This window comes from Paramormyrops kingsleyae, chromosome 19 (genome assembly GCF_048594095.1).
Source record: "Paramormyrops kingsleyae isolate MSU_618 chromosome 19, PKINGS_0.4, whole genome shotgun sequence".
NCBI lineage: Eukaryota > Metazoa > Chordata > Actinopteri > Osteoglossiformes > Mormyridae > Paramormyrops > Paramormyrops kingsleyae.
The window spans coordinates 25,450,821-25,472,850 of NC_132815.1; the positions used below are offsets into that span (position 1 = coordinate 25,450,821).

Genomic DNA, 22,030 nt, shown 5'->3' on the forward strand with positions numbered 1-22,030 from the left:
AAACCTGGTTTTCCTTTTTATGAAATTGAACCAACGTTTGACATGAATTCCAAAAATTTTACTATTGTTCGATGTTGATATAAAAACTGTATCAATATTAATGATAACGCATGATGCACCGTCATAGAATGTAATTTACAGGAAAGAAGGAAAGAAGGGTGATTGCTCAAGGCGGCATCACACAATTAAGTAAGCCAGAAGTATGTCGCAACTGCAAAGTTACAGTTTCTCGGTTTCAGTATTAACAGCCAGCGCTGGACTAGCCATCCTGCATACGTTATCGTGGGAGACCCCAAAGACCAGGGCCGATTTTTAATTACAGTTTATCCCTGTTTACCGCCCCAGCTCATCAGGGTTGCCAACTCTGGTCAGCTGGCTGGAGTAGGATGTTCAATTCGAGACAAGTCTGCACCGCACAGACATGTATGTAAAAGTTTTATTACCTTGTAAATAGTCTGGAGGATTTGCAAACTACCCAACAATTTTTATATAGATAATTTTAGGTTTATAATAGAATAATATAGATTTGCCGTAAGTTTTATTGCGTGAGTTTGAGAGTGAAAGCGTGAGTGTCACGACAGATGTGTGAGAGCTGGCAACCCTGGTAATGCACGTCATGTCGTTCATTATTCCTTAAATATTTCAGCTACGTGATTTAATACACCGGTTTAGCTATGGGTCATTTTTCAACTCACTCAAACAAATCAGTAACTGCGCGAAACAAGTTACAAAACAAAAAAGAAGTAAACAAACGATATCATCTGCGAAAGGAGCTTGTCTTAAATTAAAAAGACAAGCTGCGTAACGCACCGGAGCGCGCTCTCCTACCTGCGCGCCTCACCTGGATAAAGGCCCCGGATGCCGCACGGATCTGCGCTGTGACCACGCCCCCGCCCCGCTCTGATTGGTCCGGAACAGCCCCCCTTTTTGTTGCCCGAATAGCGCGCACTGTCACCTCCTCCTGCACCTTTAACACGTTACTGCTCTGGAAACCTGCCCCGTCTTCAGAGCGCACGGGCTGTTTTGATTGTTCGGAACTTTTTTGTGTTAGTCCTGTGAGGAAAACACTTTTTACACTTTTAATCAGAAATAAACAGATGTAATTTAAAAAGACTTTGACGCGTGCAATTTGTAAAGTTGAAAGCAGCGTGTTCGTTTTCCAAGGCGACACCCTCGACGGCGACTCCGAGTTTATCGGCTGGTTTTGAATTTACTCGGAAATCCTGGTGGGAATAGCAGAACTACAGCTATGGCTTACTCTGACTGATTTCGACAGATGCGATTTTTACACTTGTATTCTGGTGTTGGACTTAAGGGGATTTCAATTCCATCAATATTTTAACGTTACTGGGATATTGTTAAACGACTCCTAACAAAATGCCGGATCAGATTACAGTTTCGGAATTTATAGTCGAGACCAATGAAGATTACAAAGCGCCCACTACTTCAAATTTCACCACTCGCATGTCTCATTGTAGGAGCACAGTTGCCGCTTTGGAAGAGGTGAGTCAAAGCCCCATGAACACCATGACAAGATCACATTGTTGCTTTTACACGCCCGCAGTTGACTTCTTCATTTAAATATCTGTCAGATGAATATCGCATAGTTTTATTTCAAGGTGATCCGGTAGGGTCAAAAATGCTGAACATAGTATATTTTTCTGTTAATATTCAGATCATCTTAATGGTACATGCAATTTTACTTGCCTCATATTCCGCTGTAATTTCCATAACAGATTAGAATAATCCAGCGCTCACTAACTACCGCGAAAGGTGAAGTGTTCATTTAACTTGTGGTTAAAAGCGTGAAACTTGCGGTTGAATGCACTGTGGGTCTGCTAGACACACCAAAGCGGACACCAGCATAAGGTGAACTCAAATGTCGCTGCTTATATCTGCCGCTTATGGGTTATACAGTTATACATTTTCCTTCCTGTTTAGTTGGTTTGATGGCGTATCTAGTTTTTCCACAATCGTATATGTAATCGTAAACGTCCGAATCTGAGGCCCTACCTGTCCTGCCGCTAGAATAACTTCCCCTTTTCATCAAATTGCTCCTGATAAATGTTAGGTTATAAGTCTAAATATATAAAAAAAAAAACCTACATTTTAATAATGTCAGAAGTCAGAACGCAGGTGTCGTTTTGTTGTATATCTTGCCATATGCAGTTCCGGGAGGAAACTCATTATTCCAGTCTTGAACGAGTATACGTTAATGTTCATTATAAGTTAAAGTAGGGATTATTGTATTGATTTTTATTAAACTGTTATGCGTTTACAACTCGATTAAATTCAATCATATATGTGCACTCTTAATGTCGATTATATGTTTGTTTTTTGTGTTTGTTTGTTTCCTGCATCAATCTTCAAACATAAATTGTGTATGTATATTGTGCAACTGACTGGAAGCATTTTTGGTTACCGTGAATAAATTATCGGATTAAAAGTTTCTCCACATGTTCAATCAGGCTTGTCGAGAAGCTTTCTTTAGAGGCATTTCAGGCACATGTTTCAATATCCTATTTTATCTTGGTAATTGAAGTTTTCCGTATGTTACACGAGTTAAAACGAGTGCAGCGTCTTATAGATTTTAACTGCATTGCAGCTGCGCTTATAAATGACCTAAAAACCGTAAGTCACCATGATGAGAATCTGCATGTGGTAACTTGCTCGTGTCAATGCCCTATAGATACAATAACAAGTGTAGTAATTACTTGAGATAAAAGATGTCAACGAACATGAGATCAGTATGTAACTCAGACTTAGTTTGTGGTTAATTAATACATAAGTGATAGCATAATGCTACATATTTGTGCCCCCTCAAGTAAAGTGTTACCAGATTTTTTTTTTGCTTGCAACAGTCGACACATTGACTTCTATTACGCAGGGATTTTTTTTTTTTGGCTTTGAGATGTAAAATCTCACAAGGTAGGATGAAAACTGGGGAAGTCCTCAGTAGTATCAGTGCAGAACTAAGGACAGCAGGAATTTTTCATGACATGAAGATAAAAAGTGTGCTTTTGACATGGCTGCTGCCGCTTATATAGTAAATAAGGCTGCAACGTAAAACAGTGTGTGTCAGATTAATTGGTTCATATCTTAAGAGCTTCAGTCATTTATTGCTGCCTTTAATTTTATCATCCAAGCGGCTAAATTAATTAGCATGCTGCGATGTGATGGCTGCACTGTCTGATGCCCCTTGGCTGTTGGGTTACTTGTCCTTTCTTGGGGTGCACTGATCATGCAGAGGTATCATCAGCACACACAGCTGTGTAACGTTTTCGGTGTTCAGCTGAAGCGTTCGTGCCACTCAGGCATTTTGTACTGTTTCTGTGGCCACATGCAAAACTTCACCTACCCTCCAGATGTTTCAAAATAAGCAGCTAGCGAGATCATTCGAGAATATAGTAACTAACTAGCTGGTAAGCAGAATATGATACTTCAGCATCTCCTAAATAAGGAATGTGTTTATTTAATATTTATTGTAGTGGCGGTTTCTGGCTAACAGGCAGGCCCCAAACATTGGGGGCCCCATGTAGACGGTGGTGGTAAACGCTGGTGCCACTGGAACTCTCTCCCAAGGGACCGACCCACAATCAGGGACCTGTAAAGCCAGAACACAGGATCACTGATTTTGTGAAGTCATTTTAAAACTCAATAAAACGCAATAAGAAGAAGCATAGTTTAAACAAAACTATTTGGGCTGCACTGTTTGTATAGCACGGGATGACTTAGTAACATAGTAATAATAGCAATTAAATAGTAAATACCAGTATTCTCCATACTTTTATAGGGGAAGCCCAGTGAACTTTGTTAGGGTTATATATGGGTTTATCCAGTGGCTCACACCTGCACCTGTGCTGCACCCTCCCATCACATTTCACGACTGCCTCAAGGGGGGGGGGGGTGAAGGGCTCTGTGCCTGTGATCAAATCTGGTTCAAATCCCATGGTCAACAGAGTAGCTGTGTCAGTGTTGGGCCTTTGGGGGGGTGAAGGGCTCTGTGCCTGTGATCAAATCTGGTTCAAATCCCATGGTCAACAGAGTAGCTGTGTCAGTGTTGGGCCTTTGAGCAGGACCCATAACCTCGAAAAATGCTTTGGGGCTGCCGGATAAATGGCTGGACCCCAGGTTTGACTGTCACTCGTATGTGCGTCTCCTGTATGTGCTCATACTTGTACAAATGGCAAATCAAGTATCATTGTTATCATCTGGCTTTCTGGTCTCACTGTGTGTAAGTCAGGGTCTCCAGGTCACGCCTTCCTTCAGAAGGAGTGCTCACACTGCCTGAGGCTGACCTAATCCAGTCCCAGCATGCCTACCATACCATCCATCTCCTGCTCCTCCTTCATCTGTTTTTTGTCTGTTCTGTTTCTGTGAAGAGCTTCTCGCAGTTGTTTGCATATGAAATCAGCTGCTAAATGACACCACAGCAGTCTGCCTTTAACCAAGCGGTCAAAACCAGGTTTCTTTAGCTTTATCCTGTACAGACGCTCCCTGGGTTATGATGCTCCTTGTTACGATATTGCGACTTTACGATGGGCATTCCAATTCCATTCTGTTTTTCACTTTCCGTACATTATTCAATAAATTACATGAGATATGCAGCACTGTATTATAAAATACGGTTTTGCCCAACTGTGGGCTAATTAAGGTAGGCTAGGCTCGGGTAGGTTTATAGTATTAAAAATGCACTTTTGCATTACGTTAAGTTTATTGGAATGTAACCCCACCGTAACCCGGGGAGCATCTGTATTTACAACCAGCCATCACTGTGCAATAGCAATGACCTCATTTGTGAAAGATTTTCAGTGTTGCTGTTTTTTTTTCTTCCTGAAGTCAGCTCTCATAAAATAATTATATAATTGCAGGAGTCATTTGACTGGATGACGACTAGACCTGGAATAATGAGTTTTTGTTTTTCCACTGTGATTTCTGTATCATGACACCTGAGCAACTAGCAGTATTTCAGCCCAGCAGTATCTTGTTCTAGCAGGAAGACGATGTAGTCATTTTATGATGATTCTTGAGGATCGCAAAAAGTAGTTTCTCGTGTTCCAAAGTTCTCTGAGTCACATGACCACCACCTCATAAACACCTGTGTTATTTTTTGTGGGGGCATCTCTGACAAAGGTGTACAGTTCAAAGCAGGAAATGGAGTAGCTCCTTATGAGGAAACGCTGAATGGCTTTGTTCTTTTCCGGCAGGTGGCACACAGTGACCAGGAGGGAGTGACGGTTTGTTGCATGGTTTTTGTGTCTGTGACATATTTTCAATGAAAACAACTTGGGGTCTTTGAGGAATGTTGGCTTTGATGAGAAAATATCAATATCAAGTGACTTGAGGACAAACAAGCCAGTGCTAACTTTGCTAACTCTTACAAGTGGCTCAGTTTTTTCCGGAACATTCTTTTGGAGTTGGACTTGTGGTGCTTACCTCGCATTGTGGGTTGTGTCTAAAAGAGGGTGCATCCCTTTGTTCAGGCAGTGCGTGGCTCTGTGGGTTAGGACTGCGTACCCGTGATCAGCTGGTGGCCCCGGTCAAAGTCTGTGATTGGCATCATGATGTCACCACTGGCTTCTTGTGCAAGGCCCTCAACCTCAGTTAGTTACTTCAGGGACCGTCTGACCCGTCTTTTGCAATTTAATGTCACTTTGGATAAGTGTGTAATAAATAAATTAAATAGAAAAATAACTGCAAGAGCTGCCTTCCACAGTCATTAAGAAAGGACAGCAAAAACACTGATTTGCATTTCTTGGCATGAGGTTTGATTTTGAGACATACCAAGCATCTGTATATAGCAAGGACATGTTTAATTTTGAAAGTGTTTCTGGAAACGTCTCTATATAGACACTGATTTATTTCATACAAACTAGTGGGTTGCTTGAATCGTAATTCTGTTTATTAGCCAAAATTCCACTAATTACCTTCAGCTACAGAACAAGACACAACAAAACTTGCTTCTGAAGACCAACTGTAGAGCAGCTTAAACTTTTACTTGACCAAATTTATTTAGTTAAATCTAGGCCTTTCCTCACCTTTTACTGGTTCTGTGCTCAAAGAAGGAAGTTTTTTCTAAGGGCAAATTCACACTTGGCTTGATTTAGCCAATATAAGTGGAATTGGTGCATTTCTCACGCAAACGAGCCATATGTGAATGTTCCAAATGAATTCAGACCTCCCATAAGCAAACTGAACTCAAACCACCTAAAGTTCGGTTCATTTCAAGTTACTTAGCAGTTTTGTTTGTTGATATGTGAACAGAATGTGCACCCAGCTCACTTCACTTTTCTCTGTGCTTTTTGGCTGTTACAGGTTACCATACAGTGTCAATATCACAAATATCAGAACATTGTTATGAATTCTTCAGATACATTACACTTACGCATAAGTCTCTAATAGTTAAATAAGTCTTTGCCAATGTGAATCCAAAGAGAACTGAATTCTCTCTCTTTTGGCATACTTTCTGATCCACTTAAAGCAAACTGAGTTTGACTATATGTGCAAACACCCTAAGACAACTCAGCATATTTGTGTATGAATTAGGGCCAGGCTATGGGTGAGTCACCGGAATTTTGAAATGTTTTCTTCCTAAGCTGTTTACGTTGGTACGACAAGGACTTCTGTAGACATTTTGAGTTACTCTTTTGTACAAAAAATTCAATTAAAACATACCACTCAAAAATGTAGCAGAGTGGACGGATTACAATGTCCGAGAAGTGTTGAATTGGTCTTATACCATCTCAAAAATATGGCATTACATGTTTTGTTCCAAATGACTGAAATTGCATTTATCAAAAAGGTGTTGGAAGTTTTGTCTGTAGCTTTAAAAATGATACCCTTAAGCTGCAAGCTACATCCAGAGCAAGGCTATGTTACCTCCCATTAGTTTGTGTGATGAGCCCAGGTATGTGTATGTCTACTTTATACAGTATTATAACAGACAAAAGCATGATTGGAGTGATGTTTACCTGGAGCCACAGAACAGAAAGAATTGGGCAGCTGGTGTTTGGGTTAAAAATATATATATTTATATATATTTATATTTTTATGGCCTAAAAATGAAATCTATTTTTTTCACAGTAAATCTGATTTTCGATTTTAATCGATTTCCCCCTCCCCTACTCAAAATCAAACTACAGATGACAAATAAATGGTTCAAAACAAGTTTTAACTTTATTTTGATTTGTTTTTTTACTTTAGAGTTAAAGTGCAATCTGACAAGCCGAAAAAGATGCTTGTGAGATGGCAAACCACACCATTGTAAACGCTTGTAGAAACTTGTAAAACGTTTTAGCATGTTAATGAATCCCGGCTTTTCCACAGTATGTATGGGCACCATGTCTTATCATATAGCACACCGTTCGAAAACGTGTCAGGGACCGTTGCTTGCTTAACTTTGGATGTTGTAATGGTGCTGCGGGTATTTTCATTTCGCTTGGAGCTGCACTTCTTCCACTCTGCTGTGTGCCTCTGCTTTAGGTGCTGGAATAAATTTGTCGTGCTGCTTCCTTTGGTTGCAACAGTTTTTAAACAGACTTTGCAACGAGGACTTGTTTGGTCTGTGTCCGATGGCGGAAAACCGAACCATTGCCATGTTGTTTGTGAATCCGCTACAGTGTTTGGGTGCGGCGCCCTAATTTACCCGTGTAGAACGGTGCGTCGCATTAGTTCCGCTTTTGGCGCTCGCGTGTAAAATAAGTAATAAAATCGATTTTCATAAAAACACATCGTCCTGAACTGTAAATTCGAATTAATAGATAAAAATCGATTTATCGCCCACCTCTAGTTGTAGTTGTTTCGCCCCAAGTGACTTCATTATCACCTCAAAAAAAGTTATTCCACACGTTCATTAACTTCCTAGAGCAAATCTTGCCGCTTTTAGTCATGCTCCTGTGGAATTCCTCTTGCGGGGCAGGGACCCTTGAAACAAGTAACTTGTGGCATTTAATGTGTGTTTGATTAAATGTGAGCTCTGCTTAGGGTTGAGAACATGCTAGATAATTGGCGTTTATATAGAGGTGCCTGTAAATGCATAGATATTTTTTACTAGATCACTGCTAGAATTTTACTATACCACTTCTTCTTTTGTAGGATCATACAGATACCAGAGTAAATAATGACGATAAAGTTGAAAGCATTTGAAACCCTGAGCAGCTCTAAATGCTATATGAGTGCATAGTCCTTCTTTCCCAGCCAGGTGCTAAAAGATACTTGAGTGGGTAAGAAAGATAACTGACGGCAGGCCTTCTTCCCCCTAGGCTCTGGACGGAGACCGCAGTGTGCTGCAGAGGATGAAGAAGTCCGTGAAGGCTGTCTGCAACTCTGGCATGGGTGAGCGGCTTCCCTGACCAACAGCTGCTGCTGCTCCTTGGCCTGTCGGCGTGTGTCCCTGTGACCGCGGGTGACAGGGTTCACTATGCTGCGGTTCTACATGCCATTCCTTTTCTACGCCCTTTCAGTATTAATTGAGAAAACCCCAGCCTGAGTCAGGGATGTAAAATGATCCCCAAAGGAGGAGGGGGCGTGCACAGAGGGCGGTTTATGATTGGGTTACTGCCAGTCAGGAATGGCCTGGCTGCTACATTTCTTGCATTCTTATCTCTACATGTCCTGACAGGACTGTGGATCGCCTTAGCTTACAGCTCTGTGTGTGTGTACCCGTCTGCTTTTTTGTGTATAACACCCTTATATGGCATTCTGGTGTTTCAAATACAGTATCTATGTGTGCACTACATGTGTATCAACAATACGATTCTCCCGTTCCTCTGTCCACCCTCTTGGTGAGCTGCCCAGTCTCAGAATGGTGCTTAGCCTGAACTACACCAGTATAAAATCTGGCTCTACAGACAAGTAAAATGGATTTTTCTTTCCAGTTTGCTATTGGAGCGTTTCCCCTTTGGTGCCTCGATTAGCCCACAATGTTTCCTGTATGTTGACCGGAGCTGCCGCAGCCTTTGGTGCCTTTGTGCTCTTCCTGGTGACAGAGCTCCTTGTTTGTGTGCAGGGTCACTGTCGGTAATGAAGGTTGAGTTTCACATAATTAAATTTCTGTACCGCTTTTTCACACTCAACGGAAGAACAGTTGAGCACTTGGTAAGCACAAATAAAGACATAAATGGAGCCGTATTTAGCTCTGTATGTTGGGATTCTGAGCTGCAATGAGAAGGTTGCCGGTTCAAATCTCATGGTCAGCAGAGTAAGACCTTAACCCCAACTGTTCCAGGGATTAGCTGACTCTGTTTTCTTAACTGTTCCTTGCTTTGGATATTAGCATCTGCTAAAAATATAATGTTAATTTGTCTAAAGGTACATACAGGGTCTGACCTGCTGTAGTTGGGGTTAAGGCACTTGCTCAAGGGCCTAGCAGTCACTCAGCAAGCCCTGGGATAATTAAATTAAATGAAAATAACATCCACATTAAAACTCATTACCTCCATTCACTATGTCCCAGAACACTGAATTAGATACAGCAAATTATGGCACTGTTGATCTTGATTTTAATTGGTCAGAAGAATGTTGATTAAGTTTCTGTAACTGCACATCTAGTGCCAACCAGGCAAATCACAGTAAATGAATGCACAATTATAATCTTTACTTCTAACTAAGGTCACTTCAAATCTCAGGCGTAATGCCCAAATTAAAAATAAAGTGTGGTTTCTTATCTGTTAGACAACAACAGTGCTTCTGGTTGAGAACCAGGACCTGTGGTCAATGATTTAATACCAACATGATATCATGAGAAATACCCACATAGTCCAGTCATACTTTACAGTCCTGTTTAACCTGCTTAAACGGGATAAGCAAGTCCGATTTTAATTCAGTTTTTCCCATAACAGTTGAATAAACCGGTTTTTTGTTTACTAACATCACTGGGTGCATCCAGGGTACAACATTGCTTTGGTAGTCCGTCTCAAGATTGGAGTCAACCGCGGTAATTAATGTAGATTTTGCATTGTTTGTAAATTCAATTCAATAATAACATTCCATTTACGAGTTGGATCTGTTTGTCTTTCATTTGCATATTAATATAAAAATATATAAAATGTTACCTGACAATAGGTAACTTTCAGTGTAGTCACACAGGTCTCTGTGAAACGGCTTGCTATTCATCTAAATGTTTATCTTAAAGGACCTAGTCAAGTCAAAAACATTTATGGTTTTCTGATACATCTTGTGAATTTTGCTCAACTTACCTAGTTTTGTTGGTTGTTAAGCCTGTCTGTCCTTTCCTGGTTTGACAATATCAGGAGCAGGCTACATGAAAGTAAAAATCTTTACAAGAAGGCTATTTCACGACTAGTACATCTGAAATTGACAGGTACTGCAGACATACTGTACAAGACATGACAATTATAGCTATTATAGAGCTATGTATGTAACAGTGAGGAAATGACTGGCATGGATTATGCTGGAAGATAAAGTAGCTCGGACTGCCAATTACCTCAATAAATTAGTTTTCAGTAGTGGTGATAAATTGCCAGATTCCTACAATATTCCTGACAACAGATGGATTTTTGATAGGTTCAAGTGAACAGCAAAAATATGGCCCGCTACCTCAGACAAGGGAAATTCTGTGTGCATACAAATCCTTAGATGCATATAGTTATGTGCATGTCTGTAATGACGTTGCACAAAAACCTGTCTATAGTCTCGTTCTTCAGCCCTATGTTGCTGGAATTCAGATGTTCAGGTCTCCACTACAGTTGGTCAGCTGACCACCTCACATATACAAAGCAAGACAGGGAGATGCTAAGTTGTAGCTATCAGGAACTGATGCCGGTCACCTCTTATGACCTGCGGATTGTACCACTCTGCTTGACAGCAATAAAAGCATTAAGTCGATAACGTATTACTTGTAGCTTGTATTACATAAGTAATGTAGTAGTATACTCTTACTTAATGTATTAGTTGACCAGAAACTGTTAGTTATTTACTGATGCCATGTTTATTCATCATTATTTCACATATTTTATGCAGTTACTATATTTTTTCATGATTTGCATTTGAGTGTAACTCAGTGACTAAGTTACTTGTGCCCCCTCGAGTAAAGTGTTACCAGAATATCAAATAATAATAACACAGATCAAAAGAAGCCGTGAGTAAATGGACAGAATTATAAACACAGTCTACTAGTTATCAGTTCGGGCAAAACTGTCTTCTGACGCCCAAAGGGTAGCCGAGCCATGGCTGTTCAAGTCATGGTCTGCAATTGCCGAGTCCTGTTGATTTCCAGCCTTCCTTTACCTGTCAGGTGTGAAGCCTCTGTGGCCAATCAGAATCAGTAATTATTAAACTGACTACCTGGGAAAACTGAAAACATGGCCTGGACTTGGAATCAAGGTCCAGATTTGAAGAGCCCTGACCTAAGTGATGTTCCCCAAATAATCCTCATAGTTCTAATTTCTATATTACTGTGAGCTGAGGCGAAAGTCCTTCCCTAACCCCCTGGCCCCCATTGCCAAACATGCGTCATAGGACTCGAAAAGGGAAATGAAAAGTAAACACTACAGTTCCAGTTTTACACTTCACTTCCAAGAACACACACATAAGTAAGCGTTGGTGAACGACAAGCTGTGCATGACAAATTTTTAAACACACAGAGGCAGAGGCGAAGAACCGCATGACGTGCATGTGCGGTTATAGAAAATAAATCAGCATCCCTCTGACCAATTAGAATTGAGAATTGAACAGTAACTTGGTATAGTATCTTATTAACTGCAGATCATCCAAAATTAAAGTAGTCTGCCATGTTAGATATGAAGTTAATGTTCTAGAGGGCGAGAATGATACAACTAGGAGGCCATAAATTGTACACAAAATTAAAAGCCAAAGTGATGATTGTTAATATTCTGAGTCTTTGGTTCTTTGAGTTTTTGCTTGTTTCTGGTCATTTTTGTTTATGAGGAACTCTGCTCTCTGGTTGTTTAGGGAATAATTGTTTGTATTTGGAAGATTTCAGACTGTTTCAGTAAATGTTTCCAGTCTTGAAACCCATCTAACCTCACCAGTAAGGGCAGTTTTGCATCAATTTCTAATGCTAATGCTAACTATGACCCTTAACCCTTACCCAGCCCTAACCGCAATCATAAGTAACCAAACATAATACGAGACTTTTGGCATTTTTTACTTTTTTGATTGCATTCACAGACCTCTTTGGAGACCTGAAAAATGGTCCCCACAGAGTTAAAACAAACAGGTTTTTATTACATTGTGAGGGACATTTGGTGGAGGATGTGGTCTGTCCTTGGTGGTGGTGTGCTGACATTACCCTGGATACTGTGACTCTTGATACACCACAAAGACTTGGTGTCCTGGTCACAGTTCCGCCAGCGAGACACATACCAACACTTTGTCCTCTTTTAAACTCTGATATGTCTCCCATTATGTTGTATAGATTTCAATATTTAATGTATAGCTGTGGTATTGCACTGCTGGTTCAACCTTTACACTCTGTTCTTACTGATGGAATATGCAATCAGCAGAGATTATATAGGCATGAAACCTCCAACACTGTTTCAGCTTCATTATCCAACATGAAAAATCCACATGTGCCAGACAGTGGTTCGAATTTCAGGTTCTACTATTTGAAGCAGACTTTTAGGGAGCTTCTAGAAACAAGACTGCATAGTTTCCTTTCCAGTCATTTCAGGTGATTCTCTCACCTTAACTATTTGTTCAGTTCTGTAGTTATGTTTGTTTATTTTAGGTGAGGCATCAGACTGTGAGCTAGATAAACAAAAGGAATGTAGTAAAGTAAACTAAATGAGCTGTTTATGTCTGTCTGAACCACTGGTGTATCTCAGTATTAACATATAATTAATATATTAACACACATATCTTTCAGCCAATGGCTGGGAATACCAGAAGAAATAAACATTTTTTTTTATTATTTCTGAAATTTTGAGGAGTAAAAAAGTAGATCTTAGTGTGATTGGCACTTAGCAAGTCTTAAGATGATTTTTTTGGATGCAGGGGTTCTGTTCAGTCATCATTAACTAAGTTAAATCCTGTGTTAGCAGTGTAAGGAGCACATGTGGACAGAGCTTTCCAGGTCCCCAAGTTCGTAGTGTCAGTTTAGTGTGCAACACGGTGAGGCTGCCACTCTGCTCAGCACGTTTCATTTTCTATCTCTGGTTTTGTCTGCACGCGCACAAACGACTGTGCACCAGGGCCTCACCATCCCCTTGCCGGCAGCTGGGATTGCATAAGCTGACAGGAGGAAACCTGTTTGGAGTGGGAGCTGTCGGTCTGGTTGTTTTGGCCATGCCTGAGTCAGTGTCCTTGAGCGTATTGGTTATCAGGCAATCAGATATGCACACCTCCATCCTTCACTGCAGCCTTTCTTTGCCACTGTGAATATTCAAAGTGCTTTTCTGCTCATATTCTGCATAATCTTCTGCCTAATAGCATATCATAGTTGGCCTCAGCGTTTCATATGCGAGTTAAGTTAAAGGTTTTGATTGAATTAAGGTTTTGCGATTCAGGCATTCAGGTTTTGCTCTCCCAGTGATCCTAGGCGCTCTTTTTTCAGGCAAGATTGCGCGGGCAGGGTCTCCAAAGGCAAACTGGTCCTTGGTTAGTGGCCAGACTAAGAGTGATACTAACTGACCGTAAAATCTAGTTCATACTTCACTTTTCCACATGTGCTATGGGGCTGTTCACACTAAATTTGGCTGCAGATGCAGACAGTCACGGTCGGTGCAGGCTTATAGCAGTGATACTCCACTAGACCAGCAAAGGGCGGATGCATTGTAACAAACACAAATACAAGCAATGCATTGAAGTGGGTAAATTTTTATGAACTTGATCCTCCATTACCAAAACTGACTTTAGGGACAAAGAGTGTAAGCTCTGTGGTGGGGAAGGGACCTGAGCTGGTGCAGCAGGTAGATATAGTTGGACTCACGTCAACACTCAGCTCAGGCTGTAGAATCAGAGTTCTGGAGAGGGAGTGGAAGAGTTGCCCTGGGTGAGAGGTGCTGGGCAGGTGTGGGTTTAGTCATAGTCCCCCAGTTTGGCACCAGTACATTGGAGTTCTCCCCGGTGAATGAGAGGTCACTTTCCTTCAGCTTCGATTCAGAGGACGGGCTTTGTGACTTGTCTGTGTGTACGCACTGAACACCAGTTCAGAGTATCCAGCCTTCTTGGAGATCTGGGGGGGGGGGGGGGCTGAAAGGTGCCCCTTCTGGGGACTCCATTGTTCTGCTGGGGGACTTTACACTCATGTGGGTATTGACGTTGTAGTCTGCAAGGGTGTGATTGGGAGGAGTGTCCTGCCCGATCTAAACCCATGTGGTGCTCTGTCATTGGACTTCTCTGGCAGCCACAGTTTGTTCATAAGTGCACCTGACACCACAATACATTTACATTTACTTTGACTTGGCAGACAATTTTGACCAAAGCAACATACAAATATGACAAATAGGCATGCTGGCGCATTATGAATCATCTGCAGTAATCTGACAGCACAAGCTGGTAAACCTGATAGTAGAGAGTTGCAGTAGTCTAGTCAGAAGATCACAAGGACCTGGATTACTATAGCCACTGAGCGGCATAGTCAGACAAGCAAGGCCTGATTTTCCTGATGTTATAAAGGGTGAATCCACAAAACTGGGGGAGGACTGTTATGTGCTCAGCATAGGATAGCTTCTCATTTATCACTACCCCTACGTAGGGCCGGGCAATTCATCACATTTTAATTTCAATTACAATTTTAGCTTCCAACAATTATCAAAGCAAAATAATCAAGGTGAAATGATTATTGTGCTGCATTTTGTTTCACAATGATACTGCTTTTTTGCCTTCTGTTATAAATCCAGCGCACCTCTTTCCAGTCCCTTTTTATTTGTTACTCAGATTAATTATATTTAGAGTTCAAGGAAATTCACTGTTAAAAAGACTATTTAAAAAGACTAGTTTAAGACTGTGTAAGTATGAGAGTAGTTAATGTTACTAATTATCAGATGTGCATAGACTAATTCCAGTACAGTTAATATTTTGAGTTCCAAAACAGTCCTTTTTAATGTTCTATCTGTAAATACATGTTAGGTGTTTATTTTCTTTCACATTAATCATTGTGGAAAAATATACATTATTGATTTAATTGAATAGTATCTGATGTAAAATAATGTCTGTCTAATGACCTGTCAAAATTGATGAAAGCTAGCTCAAAATGTCATGAACATCTCCAGAAAATTTGGTCTTTGGTTTTTGAGATGTTGCTGAGATATGATTACTTATCTGAAATGTGTATCAAAACTACAATTCCTTACAATGCTGTTAGCAGTAGCAAAATAGCAGTTAATGATCAATGCATGGTACAGGGTTATTTTTCATGACAACTACAACTATTGCCAGAAGTAGCAATGGAAATATAATTTAAATTGAAAATTTTTCAATTACTATTAAAAATGAATAAAAAGACAATATTGCCAAAGTAACTGAAATAAAGTAGTACAGACGCTCCTCTACTTACGAACAGCAGCGTAGCGTGCGTACTCCCAGCATCCTAGTTCTTTCCATTCAGTCCATTCAGGAAATTTCCTTGCTACAAATTATTCCACGGTAAACTGTTAGTGGTATTATAACATAATGGAAGCAATTGAGAACAACAGCAACTCAGCCACAAAGTGGTAGGCCACGTAACATTACAGAGCAGGGACAACGCATGCTGAGGCACACAGTGTGCAGAAGTCACCGGCTGTCTGCAGAGTCAATAGCTACAGACCTCCAAACTTTGTGTGACCTTCAGATTAGTTCAAGAACAGTGTGTAGAGAACTTCATGGAATGGGTTTCCATGGCCAAGCAGCTGCATCCAAGCCTTACATCACCAAGTGCAATGCAAAGCGTCGATGCAGTGGTGTAAAGCACACTGACACTGGACTCTAGAGCAGTGGAGACGTGTTATCTGGAGTGACGAATCACGCTTCTCTGTCTGGCAATCCGATGGACGAGTCTGGGTTTGGCAGTTGCCAGGAGAATGGTACAGTACTTACTTGACTTCATTGTGTCAAGTGTAAAGTTTGGTGGAGGGGGGATAATGGTGTGGGGTTGTTTTTTTTTTTTCTTCTTTTTTCTTTGAGGGATTGGACTTGTGTTTCAACATGACCCCTGACCTCAACCCAATAGAACAACCTTTGCGATGAATTAGAGCGGAGACTGCAAGCCAGGCGTTCTCATCCAGCATCAGTGCCTGACCTCACGAATGCTCTCTTGGAAGAATGTCAAAAATTCCCATAAACACACTCCTTAACCAAGAGTTGAAGCTGCTATAGCTGCAAAGGGTGGGCCAACCCCACATTAAAGCCTATGTGTTAAGAATAGGATATCATTGAAATTCATGTGTGTGTAAAGGCAGGTGTCCCATTACTTTTGGCAATATAATGTATATTAAGGGTGCACTATAGTGAGGGAGTGTTTAGCAGAAGCTACTGTCCAGGCAATCTTCAATTCACTTTTCCAACAGAACTTCTGCTACATATCGACTGGGCTATATTCCTGGACTCTATTGCTGAAACAGCTATGCAAAGACTGTGGCCATAAGGTTGTTAGTGACTGTCGTGGCAGCAACCTTTGTGCAGTCAGTTTAATGCAGGTGGAAACTAAAGTAATTTTTTTACTCTTGAGCTGGAGTTTTACCATCTACCTGCAAGCAAATTTCCAGGCCTGTGGGTTAAGTTGAGTTGGGACAGACTAACTGTGATGACATTCTGGGTTTCAGCCCACGTGGAAAACGAAGAGCAGTATACCCAGGCCCTTGAAAAGATAGGGGAAAATTACCTCACCAAAGATGATAACACTATGGGCTCAGCCTTCCTCAAGTTTGCCATTTTCACCAAGGAGCTTGCTGCCCTGTTCAAGAACCTGGTGAGGCTTCGTCGACATGAACCGCGTCTTTAACTTGACCTCATGGCCGTAAGCATTATGACAATGTTGTGATGTATTTCTTAAGAACATAGCAATGAAAGTAAAAAATGCAATTTTTCTTGATCATCTGTTATTTCTAGTTCCAGAATATGAACAATATTATCACATTTCCCTTGGACAGTCTGTTGAAAGGAGATTTGAAAGAGGTGAAAGGGGTAAGCATCTTTTGAAAAGCTCTTCTATCAGATATGCATTGTGAGATCAGAATGTCATTTTTCATGGGGGTCTGTCAGAGCTCAACACATTATTGTGTCAGATGCAAAATTAGATGCTAGGGAACATGAATGGCCAGAATGTTATCTTTGCATTAGGAGATGTATACATGAATAGCAAAGAATGCTGACATCAGCATTGGTACCTCCGTAAGGGTTCAATGATCGATACCTGTCATAATCCTTCATTCAGAACACCAGCTATTTTGGTTAATCATGGAAGAAACTACCCCGATTATGTAAACAGACTATAAGTGCGCATTTTGACTGACATCCATGTTGAAATGCTATATTTATATAATTTAATAATTTCCTGCCTTTTTTATTATTTTGAAATAATGATTTTTTTTTAATGACCAAATTCTGGAACCATCAATGGTCCCTAAGTACAAACACTCCTCACTTAAGAAAGTACCTGTTTAACGACTGCCCGGACTTAAGACCAGCTATCTGACAAGTTAGTATTGTACGTCGTATGAGAACTTTGGTTGTAGAAAAAGCAGCATTTCTATTCTATTGTGTTTATTCTGCTCATTGATTTATTTGGGTCGGTGAAGGAAGGTTGTATATTGTTTGCAGTAATTGACCTTTATTTTGATTTGCCATATCGGTTTACACTGAACTCCTGATCGACTTCAATTTTGATATGTTGCCTTTAGTGTGATGCATATGCTTTGTATTGTGTGACAGAGGACCTCCAGCAGCACAAAGAGCTGTGCCTTGTACATCTCTTACATCTTCGAAAGCAATGGCTGTATTTATTTTCTATGCGCTGTTTTAGTTTGGTAAAGTGCAAAAGGATGCTAACAGTGATTCACTGGATTGAAGTGATGCTCATTTGCAATACATGCCTATATATGTTAGCGTATCATTTATTTGTAATTCCGTTGATGATTAACGTTAGCACTTACCAGCCGGCGTGATGTAACTTTGCTATGCTAGATAAGAGATCTCCTAAGTCTTTTCTGTGTTTTATTTATTACAGTATATGGTACACTAAAGTGATATATAAAAATGTTATAAATGGTGAAAAGGTGATATTAAAACAATATCTAAAGATGGTTGACACAAACCCTTTACCAGTACAGCATGTTTGAAATATCGGTAAGGGACGGCTCCTTGCTTATCGACCAATTTCCTTACCGACCAGCCATAGGGACGGAACTCTGTCATTAAGTGAGGTTATGTGGAGAATGAAACTCAGCAGCACCTGATGTGTACAGTCAGCAGGATGTATTACACACTTAACTCATTTTCATTTTTAATGTACATGACATTAAATTCACAAGCACTTAAGTGTAAAATTAGAAGGATCTAGCCTCATGAAAAGAAAAAAAGTGAAAAAAGTGTTGTGGTGGTTGCTTGCCATTGCCTGCTGTATCGTGATATTGTAATATTGTGGTTATCACTACAGCCCAAACTGCAACTCCTGCTCCAATACTGCTTACACTTGCAAATGGGGATTCTTTGGAAGCTCAGCCCAGTTCTACTTATGCCTAGTTGATTCCCTGACAGCATGTTTATTTGCAATTTGCCATTTGCCTGACATGTACGTCGCATTGGACAAAAGCGTCTGCTAAATATTTAAATGTAGATGGGTCTTGAGGGCCTGGATTTTCTGCTTTTTGTCCCAGGTTGTCATTTTAAGATCAATCATTCAAATAGTTATGCATCTGCCTTGGTGATTCAGCTGATGATCATTCCCTAAAATGTAGCTCTTGAGGACCACAGTTAATAATTCAATGTCCAAAACATGGTTTCCTTTATAGACACACTCCCACCATGGAGACCTATGACCTACATGGTCATGGAGGGCTGCATAAAATACTCACCTACCCGTGTCACTCGCTTATCAAAACTATTGGACTATAGTTAAATAATCAAAACAATATTGACATACGTTCTTTCTTTATTTCACAGGACCTCAGAAAGCCTTTCGACAAGTCCTGGAAAGATTATGAAACAAAACTGTAAGACGCTATCAACTTCTTCGTAGTGCTTTCATTCAATCGTCAATTAGAGTGCCACAGAAGATACTTTATGGTTAATGTTATGACTAGATCAGTCAACATGAAGTGTTTTTCTGGTCTTCATACCTTTGCCCCAGCATTGTTTCATAGCCTGGACTATATTGGTCACATATATATGGGATGACTATGCTGGTGGTGGTGTGGTTCCAAGATTGGCATGGACTTTGATGATTGAATGGAGGTAGAAACTCATCCAACATGTTTATGCCAAGTTGTTTGAGATATGTGCAGTTCATAGGTTTTGGTAACGTTATATAACAATATCTCTTTGTCCTCAGGCTTTATTGACAGACTTATTATATGTGATAGAGTGATGCCTTTTTATATATTTAATATGTTGAAGTTGCCTTCAAGTTTCACAAAGAGGTTGTGGTTGGAGGGAACAGAAAGTCAAAAGCTGAAAGAAACCATATTTCTAATGAGTGGAAGGTTAGGGTGTAAGTGGTGTGTGGAACAGCCAGTAATCTATCATCTACAAGGCTAAGAATGACTGACCGACGTCCTGTTTGGAGAGTCTGGTCTTGTATAGGCACTGGTAGTGTTTAAAAATATTTACCGGACATTTTCCTTTGAGTTTACGTGCTGCTGTAAATACACGTATCTGATTGCTATTTTTAATGTTTAATATGAAGCTTATGTTATTGAGGACCTTGTATGCCCATTCAGAACCAAACTTGAAAAGGAGAAGAAGGACCATGCCCGACAGCACGGCCTGATCCGATCGGAGCTCAGTGGGGGGGAGATTGCCGAGGATATGGAAAAGGAGAGGCGCTATTTTCAGATGCAGATGTGTGAGGTCTGGAATCATTTTGACCGTCAGCCTTGCGTCTGGACAGCATAGGGATGCCGAAATGTTCAGGACTGGTGAATTACCTGCCCAAAATATTACTCCTAATCATGTATATTTCTCTTGTTTTTTTCAGTATCTCCTCAAAGTAAACGAAATAAAGGTCAAAAAGGGGGTGGACTTGCTACAGAATCTTATTAAATACTACCATGCCCAGTGCAAGTATGTCAAAGAATCTGTTTTCCCATGTCATGTGATGCTGTTTACATAGTCACATGGTTTCCTTTATGTGAAAGTAATTGTGCTTAACTTCCAGCTTCTTCCAAGACGGACTGAAGGTGGTCGACAGCCTTAAACCTACATTAGAGAGATTGACAACCGACTTGACGACAGTATGATGAACTTTTGGTTTTCATAATCCCTCAGTGATAATATTGTTAAAGTGATAACCTGCAAATGTGTGTGAATAGTTCACACTTGCGTTTAACGTTTCCTGCCCGTATCCCATGCCCAGATCAAGCAGGCCCAAGACGCAGAGAGGAAGGAGCTCTCCCAGCTACGTGATGTTCTGAAATCTTCACTTCAGGTGGAGCAGAAGGAGGTGAGGGATTAGAGTGCTGTTTCCTTAAGATGTGTGGCAAATTGAAGGATGCGTTGGAACTAATCATCAGTCTCTGGGCGGAGTGGCCCTTGGCAGGACTCCCAGGTACGGCAGAATTGTGGGTACAGCCTGCACCAGCTGCAGGGCAACAAGGATCATGGTACGGAGCGTAGCGGCACCCTCTACAAGAGGAGCGAAGGGTGAGTGTGCAGGACCCCCCTGTGACCCTCCCCTCACTGCTGGCCTGATCAGCCAGTTGTATCAGGGTATCCATCATTAGCTCGCTGTTTAATTTCGTTAGTAAAACGGTGATCAGGCCAATCATCTCTCCAGATAACATGCCACATTAGAGACGGCACCGCCTGTATGTCATCTGCCATGCAGACTTGTTTTCTCCTGTCTAGCATCAGGAAGGTATGGCAGAAGAGGAAATGTTCCGTGAAGAATGGCTTCCTGACCATTTCGCATGGGACGGTATGTAAGCAGGCTGCGTCGCTCGCATCCTCAAGGCATCTTGCACAAATTGTCATGTGGTAAACTTCAGAAATTCCCACATGTTTCATGGAGGACATAAAAACTGGAAGCACCACTTCACCACCACCCCCCGCTCTATTAATCACCTCCAGGCGAACAGACCACCAGCAAAGCTTAATCTGCTGACATGCCAGGTGAAGCGCAGTCCAGACGAGAAGAAATGCTTTGACCTCATATCCCGTAAGTCCTTCTGATTTATTTTTGCCTCTGGTTTCTAAGATCCATTCACAGTAATGAAATCAGTCCCCACTGATTATTTATCTTATGTACGGCACTGTGCATGACCTACCAGCATATGAGGTAACTCTTTGGCATTAAAAATGTCTACTGATCTTATTAGAAAACATGAGAACTTTCTCATATACTGTAGGTGCAGTTTGGAGTTTTCACCTCTCTCCTCATCTTCCCATGCAGATGACCGGACGTATCACTTTCAGGCAGAGGAAGAGCAGGAGTGTGAAATGTAAGCAGGGCTGAGAAGGAGCTGGACAAAGTGCCTTTGCATGTCTGAGCCGTGTACATGCGCATCACATGTCTGTCTGTGTGGTTGGCCTGGCCTACATGAAGATGATGAGATCTAAGCAGGATTCTCCTGCTTGAATAGGTGTTGACCCTGAACTGACACTTAATCATCTTGCCTTCTGCAGATGGATCTCTGTCCTGCAGAACACTAAAGAGGAAGCTCTGAATGCTGCCTTCAAAGGTGACCAGGAAGTCGGAGAGAATAACATTGTGCAGGAGCTGACCAAGGCCATCCTGGGCGAGGTGATGAGGATGCCAGGGAACGACATCTGCTGTGACTGCGGAGCTGCCAGTGAGTGACGTGTGGCTGTGGGCCGGGGTACCACAGTGATCTCCCTCTCTTTCTTCTAGCTCAGCCCAGCCAGTTGAGAAGGGGAGTACATGTAGGACATCCTGAACTTTGACATTTTCTAA

General features: G+C 41.1%; 1 protein-coding gene across 2 annotated transcripts in view; it reads left to right on the forward strand.

The window, feature by feature from the left end:
• Positions 1-950: 950 nt before the first annotated feature.
• Positions 951-22,030, forward strand: part of asap2b (ArfGAP with SH3 domain, ankyrin repeat and PH domain 2b) — a 39,389-nt gene continuing 18,309 nt past the window's right edge. For both annotated transcript variants that reach the window (XM_023824860.2, XM_072702744.1), the window contains exons 1-14: positions 951-1,503; positions 8,262-8,334; positions 16,725-16,870; positions 17,011-17,085; positions 19,063-19,112; positions 19,839-19,968; positions 20,096-20,181; positions 20,276-20,351; positions 20,474-20,560; positions 20,657-20,760; positions 20,965-21,034; positions 21,187-21,274; positions 21,509-21,557; positions 21,742-21,908. In XM_023824860.2, coding sequence (XP_023680628.1) covers positions 1,378-1,503; positions 8,262-8,334; positions 16,725-16,870; positions 17,011-17,085; positions 19,063-19,112; positions 19,839-19,968; positions 20,096-20,181; positions 20,276-20,351; positions 20,474-20,560; positions 20,657-20,760; positions 20,965-21,034; positions 21,187-21,274; positions 21,509-21,557; positions 21,742-21,908 — 1,327 coding nt within the window. In that variant the 5' untranslated portion in view covers positions 951-1,377. The remainder of the gene's footprint in view (positions 1,504-8,261; positions 8,335-16,724; positions 16,871-17,010; positions 17,086-19,062; positions 19,113-19,838; positions 19,969-20,095; positions 20,182-20,275; positions 20,352-20,473; positions 20,561-20,656; positions 20,761-20,964; positions 21,035-21,186; positions 21,275-21,508; positions 21,558-21,741; positions 21,909-22,030) is intronic.